Source organism: Pteropus alecto, unplaced genomic scaffold, assembly GCF_000325575.1.
Source record: "Pteropus alecto unplaced genomic scaffold, ASM32557v1 scaffold194, whole genome shotgun sequence".
In the NCBI taxonomy this organism is placed as follows: domain Eukaryota; kingdom Metazoa; phylum Chordata; class Mammalia; order Chiroptera; family Pteropodidae; genus Pteropus; species Pteropus alecto.
This window is the reverse complement of record NW_006436281.1, coordinates 2,025,705-2,032,549: the sequence shown is the minus strand read 5'-3', so window position 1 is coordinate 2,032,549 and position 6,845 is coordinate 2,025,705. Positions and strand designations below refer to the sequence as shown.

At 51.4% G+C, this 6,845-nt stretch overlaps 1 protein-coding gene across 2 annotated transcripts in view; it reads left to right on the top strand.

Annotated features, from left to right (window-relative positions):
- The first annotated feature begins 4,882 nt into the window (after positions 1 to 4,882).
- Positions 4,883 to 6,845, top strand: part of GNG8 (G protein subunit gamma 8) — a 3,412-nt gene continuing 1,449 nt past the window's right edge. Inside the window, exons 1-2 of one of the 2 annotated variants that reach the window (XM_025046691.1) lie at positions 4,883 to 6,034; positions 6,490 to 6,588. In XM_025046691.1, the coding sequence (XP_024902459.1) occupies positions 6,585 to 6,588 (4 nt within the window). In that variant the 5' untranslated portion in view covers positions 4,883 to 6,034; positions 6,490 to 6,584. The remainder of the gene's footprint in view (positions 6,035 to 6,489; positions 6,589 to 6,845) is intronic. The other variant, XM_025046692.1, reaches the window with a different exon arrangement.

The window sequence follows — 6,845 nt, the reverse complement described above, 5'->3', positions numbered from 1 at the left end:
TTATTATTTCTTGTTTTTGATAATAGCCATTCTAACAGGTGTGAAGTGACAGCTCCTTGTGGTTTTGACCCGCATTTCTCTGATGATTTAGTGATGTTGAGCGTCTCTTCATGTACCTGTTGGCCATCTGTATGTCTTCTTTGGAAAAATGTCTATTCAGATCCTCTGCCCATTTTTAAATCAGATTTGTTTTTTGCTATTGAGTTATATGAATTCCTTCTGTATTTTGAATATTAACTTGTTACCAGACATACGATTTGCATATCCTTTCTCCCATTGGGTAGGTTGCTTTTTCTTTTTGTTTCCTTTGCTATGCAGAAGCTTTTTAGTTTGATGTCGTTCCACTTGTTTATTTTTGATTTTGTTGCCTTGGCTTTTGGTGTCAAATCCAAAAAATCATCACCAAGACTTATGCCAAGAAGCTTACTGCCTATATTTCCTTCCATGAGTTTTATGGTTTCAGGTCTTACATTCAGGTTTTTAATCCAATTTGAGTTCATTTTTGTGTATGTTTAAGACAGTGGTCCAGTTTCTTCTGCATGTGGCTGTCCAATTTTCCCAACACAATTTATTGAAGAGACCGTCCTTTCCCCATTGTATATTCTCGGCTCCTTTTACTTAAATTAATTGACCGCATATGTGCGGGTTTATTTCTGGGTTCTCTATTCTGTTCCATGATCTATGTGTCTGCTTTTATGCCAATATGATACTGTTTTGATTATTATAACTTTGTGCTATAGTTTGAAATCAGGGAGACTGATACCATCGGCTTTGTTCTTTTTCCTCAAGATTGCTTTGGCTGTTTGGGGTCTTTTGTGGTTCCATACAAATTTTAGTATTTTTCTTTCTATTTCCGTGAAAAATGCCATTGGAATGTTAATAGGGCTTGCTTTGAAAATGCAGATTGCTTTGGGTAGTATGGACATTTAAAAAATGTTAATTCTTTCAATCCGTGAACACGGAATATTTTTCCATTTATCTGTGTTTCTTCAATTTCTTTCATCAATGGTTTTTAGTAGAGTCACCCTAGATAGAAACTCTGCACCCTTAGCTGTCATCCTCCAATTTCCCCAGCCCCTGGCAACCACGAATCCATATTTGACTTTATAGATTTGCCCCTTCTGGACAGTCCATATAACTGGAATCATGCAATATCTGAACTTTTGTGTCTGTCTTCTTAGCATGTTTTCAGAGTTTACATGTTACAGTTTGTGTCCGTCCTTCATTTCTTCTGATTGACACCTGATATTCCACTGTCTGGATATATCACATTTAGTTTCTCCATTCATCAGTTGATAGACATTTGGGTTGTTTCCACTTTGGGACTATTAGGAAAAATACTGCTATGAACATTCCTATAAAAGTTTTTGCGTGGATGTGTTTTCATTTCTCCTAGGGACAGACCTAGGAGTGGAATTGCTGGGTCCGGTGGTGACACTGTAAGGTCCTTCTGGGGTGGGGAACTGCTAGACTGTTTTCCAGAGTAGCTGCACCGTTTTGCATTCCCACCAGCAGTGTCTGAGGGTCCCAGTTTCTCCACATCCTCACTAACACTTGCTATTATCTGGGGACTTCAGTTCAAACAGGGTCCCTCTGACTGCTCTGTGGGGATCAGGCTGAGGGAGACAGAGGAAGAAGCTGGGGACCCAGTGAGGCGTGACTGTACTACTCCAAGCAGGAGGCTATGGTGGCTGGACCCAGAGTGCGGGCCGCAGAGGAGAGAGGTAATAAATGGCGGGATTGTGTAAAGACTTTGACCATGGAGCTAATGGGATTTGTTGCTAGATATTTGTGGAGTGCGAGGGAGGGAGGGAGGGACGTCAAAGATGATTCTCCAGGTTTTATTATCAACTGAGATGGATAAGACTACGGTAGGAGTGGGCTTGGCGGGTGGATCTGGAGCTCAGCTTTGGACGGCTGAGTTTGAGAGTCCCACCAGACAGCCAGGTGGGAATACACAGTAGGCGATTCGGTATTTTGGCCTTAGAACTACTGTTGGCGTCCACTGCACGTTTCTTGAATAGTTAAAGCCATAATTGAACCCGAATCCAGGGTCTCGGTTTTTCCCTGCAAGAAATGGGGGCAATAACACCACACTGACTAGTAAGTGGGCTGTCACGAGGCAGGGCGACTCCTATGCGGCACATGGCAGGGCTGCACACCTGGAAACCCAGGTCATGTCGTAGGGTGGAAAGAGGGCTGAGGTCGCGGCTCGGTTCAGGCAGGGTCCGTCTGTCTGTCTCCCCCGCACCCCAGCCTCTAGCCGCCGTCCAGGAAGGGGACGGGAGATTGGGTCGTCAACCTGTCTATCCCAGCTCTGAGCCTATAGTGTGAAATCAGGGAGACTGATACCATCGCCTTTGTTCTTTTTCCTCAAGATTGCTTTGGCTGTTTGGGGTCTTTTGTGGTTCCATACAAATTTTAGTATTTTTCTTTCTATTTCCGTGAAAAATGCCATTGGAATGTTAATAGGGCTTGCTTTGAAAATGCAGATTGCTTTGGGTAGTATGGACATTTAAAAAATGTTAATTCTTTCAATCCGTGAACACGGAATATTTTTCCATTTATCTGTGTTTCTTCAATTTCTTTCATCAATGGTTTTTAGTAGAGTCACCCTAGATAGAAACTCTGCACCCTTAGCTGTCATCCTCCAATTTCCCCAGCCCCTGGCAACCACGAATCCATATTTGACTTTATAGATTTGCCCCTTCTGGACAGTCCATATAACTGGAATCATGCAATATCTGAACTTTTGTGTCTGTCTTCTTAGCATGTTTTCAGAGTTTACATGTTATAGTTTGTGTCCGTCCTTCATTTCTTCTGATTGACACCTGATATTCCACTGTCTGGATATATCACATTTAGTTTCTCCATTCATCAGTTGATAGACATTTGGGTTGTTTCCACTTTGGGACTATTAGGAAAAATACTGCTATGAACATTCCTATAAAAGTTTTTGCGTGGATGTGTTTTCATTTCTCCTAGGGACAGACCTAGGAGTGGAATTGCTGGGTCCGGTGGTGACACTGTAAGGTGGTGACCTTCTGGGGAACTGCTAGACTGTTTTCCAGAGTAGCTGCACCGTTTTGCATTCCCACCAGCAGTGTCTGAGGGTCCCAGTTTCTCCACATCCTCACTAACACTTGCTATTATCTGGGGACTTCAGTTCAAACAGGGTCCCTCTGACTGCTCTGTGGGGATCAGGCTGAGGGAGACAGAGGCAGACGCTGGGGACCCAGTGAGGCGTGACTGTACTACTCCAAGCAGGAGGCTATGGTGGCTGGACCCAGAGTGCGGGCCGCAGAGGAGATTGGTAATAAATGACGGGATTGTGTAAAGACTTTGACCATGGAGCTAATGGGATTTGTTGCTAGATATTTGTGGAGTGCGAGGGAGGGAGGGAGGGACGTCAAAGATGATTCTCCAGGTTTTATTATCAACTGAGATGGATAAGACTACGGTAGGAGTGGGCTTGGCGGGTGGATCTGGAGCTCAGCTTTGGACGGCTGAGTTTGAGAGTCCCACCAGACAGCCAGGTGGGAATACACAGTAGGCGATTCGGTATTTTGGCCTTAGAACTACTGTTGGCGTCCACTGCACGTTTCTTGAATAGTTAAAGCCATAATTGAACCCGAATCCAGGGTCTCGGTTTTTCCCTGCAAGAAATGGGGGCAATAACACCACACTGACTAGTAAGTGGGCTGTCACGAGGCAGGGCGACTCCTATGCGGCACATGGCAGGGCTGCACACCTGGAAACCCAGGTCATGCCGTAGGGTGGAAAGAGGGCTGAGGTCGCGGCTCGGTTCAGGCAGGGTCCGTCTGTCTGTCTCCCCCGCCCCCCAGCCTCTAGCCGCCGTCCCGGAAGGGGACGGGAGATTGGGTCGTCAACCTGTCTATCCCAGCTCTGAGCTGGGTTTCCTCCTTGGGGGCTGCCCGGGCCAGAACTGCTGATGGAAACCAGCTGCGGGAGGCGCCCAGGCTGGGCGCACGCCCAGGCCCCTCCCCGGCGCCGGCGGACCCCGCTAAGTGGGGGAAACGAGGGCGTCCTAGCTCCCCTCCCCCCTTCCGCAGCGGGGCCAGGGGCCCTGGAACGTCCGGCGCGCCTGATGCTTTCCAGATGTGAGCCTGGTTCCCCTCCCCCAGCTGGCCCCGTTGCTCCGGCAGAGTAGGGGAGGAGGGGAGCCAGGGTCCCACACCCCCCCATCAAATCGCTACACCACGGACCTGGGCCGGTGTCCCCTCCCCGCAGATCTCGCGTTCCGGGCCAGGCAGTAAAAACTGAATTAAGATGGGCTCACTGTGGTAGAGGCGCTCCTTCCCCCACCTCCACCTCCTTGCTGGGCTCTCGCCTCCGCCCCTCGCGCAGCCGGCAGGGGTGGTCGGGCCACGCCCCACCCAGGCCACGCCCCAAGACTCAGCCCCACCCATCGACACGCCCCCTTAGAGCCCTGAGACCACGCCCCCTGGAAGCAACTCTGAGAGTCCCGCCTCCGCCATCACCCTCTGGAAGGCGCGAGCTGTCTCTGCCCGCCTCTGGGTCTGGGTATCTGTATTTCTCGGTCCCCGTCTCCAGCTCTACATTTCTGCCCGTCCTAGACCCTTTATGTCTCTGCGTCTCGGTCTCCCTCTCTGCAATCCTCTGGCCGTCCCCGTCTCTTTTGAATCCCGAGGTCTCTATCTCTCCGAATTTGTGTCTCTGAATCCTTGTCTCTCTCGTTTCTCTGTCTCTCCCTGCATCTCTCTCCCCTTCTCTCGGCGTCCCAGTCCGTCTCCAGTTCTCTCTCTCTTGCCTTCTTGTGGGTCCCTCTGTCCCATGTCTGCACCCCAGCCAGCCCGCAGAGGCGACTTGCTCTCCTGATTTCCACCTCCTCCTGGGGCTTTGGCGCCGGCGGGGCGGGCGGCTCGGCGGGCCGCGGGCGACCCCGTGTGGCCGTCAGGGGGACTGTCCGAAGAGGACAGAGGATTGAGTGCACACCCTCAGAGGTGTGCTGAGTGCAGAGAGACACTGTGGGCGTCTGTGGGTGACACGGGAGATGGTGTGTGCCACCAGGAGACTGTGTGGGTGTGTACTACTGTGAGATTGTGCGTGACGCCAGAGATCGTGCGTGGCTGTGTGACCCTGTGAATTGTGTGGCAAGCAGAGTGTGATTGTGTGAAGTCGTGTGTTACCCCTAGAGCTTGTAACTGTGTATGTGACATGAGAAAGATGACATGTAGGTGACTGTGTGTGATGCCGTGTGCCTGAGACACTATTTGGGAGACCGTGACATCGAGAGACCATGTGTGAGAGGGAGAGATTGTGTGTGACAGTGTGCAACATGGTGAAGACATGAGTGCCACGTGTGTCACATGGGCAGATGATGTGTGAGACCGAATGCGTGTGATCCACCCAGATGATGTGAGAAGGTAGTGTGAGAGGCTCAGGGGGACTGGGTGTGACAGAGAGACCATGTGAGTATAAGTCAGTATGTGTCAGCCACACTGATGAACTGTGAGGTCATGTGGGAGATGGACAGACTGGCACCGGATGGTGACAGTGCATGAGAGTGTGTAACTGTGCGGGGCACTCGGAGATGAGAGTACGAGAGAGACCTTGCGTGTGTAAAAGCGGGAGGCTGCTGTGTTAGGGCAACAGCTGTGCGTGATATGGACTGCGTGGGGCTCAGCCAGAGATTCTGCACACAACAGTTGGTGGAGGGGACGAACTCTGTGTGACTGTACGTCCGGGAATGTGTAAGATTGTGTGTGACATTTAGAGGTGGTGCAAGAATGGGTGTGACTGTGGGAGTCGCTGGATATATGACTGTTACTGTGTAATACCCTGAGATAGTATGTTTGACTGTGGTTGTGCGAGATATCATTGGTGATGTGTCACACTGAGAGATTGCGAGAGACTGTGTGGCATTTAGAGAGACCACGTGACTGTGGCACCGTGGGAGATTGTGTATTGAGCACGGGTTGTTTGTGAGACTCTGGCAACACTTGTGTGACACAGCGAGAGATAATACATCTCTGTGCGAGGGACTGCGAGTGTGAGTCTGTTTGCTGAGAGGGGTCATCTGTGGTGGGGTGGCACTGAGGTGGCCAGTACGACAGGGCGGGAGAGCATGAGCGAGTGTGTGTGTGTGTGTGTGTGTGTGTGTGTGTGTGTGTGTGTGTGAGAGAGAGAGAGAGAGAGAGACAGAGAGATTGAGAGAGGAGACTGGGAAAAAGAGAGAGGGAAAAAGACACTGAGAACAGGAGCCATAGAGACACAGGGAGAGAGACCCAAAAACAGAGACCGAGAGGGGACGGGCGGACAGAGATAGGACCCAGGAGACAGACCCAAGGCGGCGAGCAAGGGTGGTGGGAGGTGGTGGCAGGTGGTGGCAGGAGCAGGAGGAGGCGGGTCCTCAGGGGCTGCACCCCGGGGGAGGGGGTGGGGCGGGGCTGGGCAGGGGGACCCAGAGGCTGTCGCCCAGCCTCTGCCACCATCCTGCCCTCCCAGCCCTGGGCAACAACAGGTAGGAGGCTCCAGTCCTGGCCCCAACGGCTAATCCCTCTGCCCGATCCCAGCCGATCTGTCCACCTAGGAATGAACGAATGAGTGAGTGAATGAATGACGTTATACTTCTGCATCTCCATGAGCCTGTCTCTCCCCCAGCCCCTCCGTCTCCCTCTCTCTGTCCCCCGTCCCTTGCCTGCCCTTATCCCTCTCTCCCTCTGTGCCTCTCTCCGCTCTCTCTCTGTCGCTTCCTGTACCGCTTCATGTGTCCCTGTCTCTCTCTTCTCCCGCCCGCATCACTCCATCCCTCCTGGACTCCTCCGTCTCGGTCTCCTCCTCGGAACGCCCCCTCCCCGCCG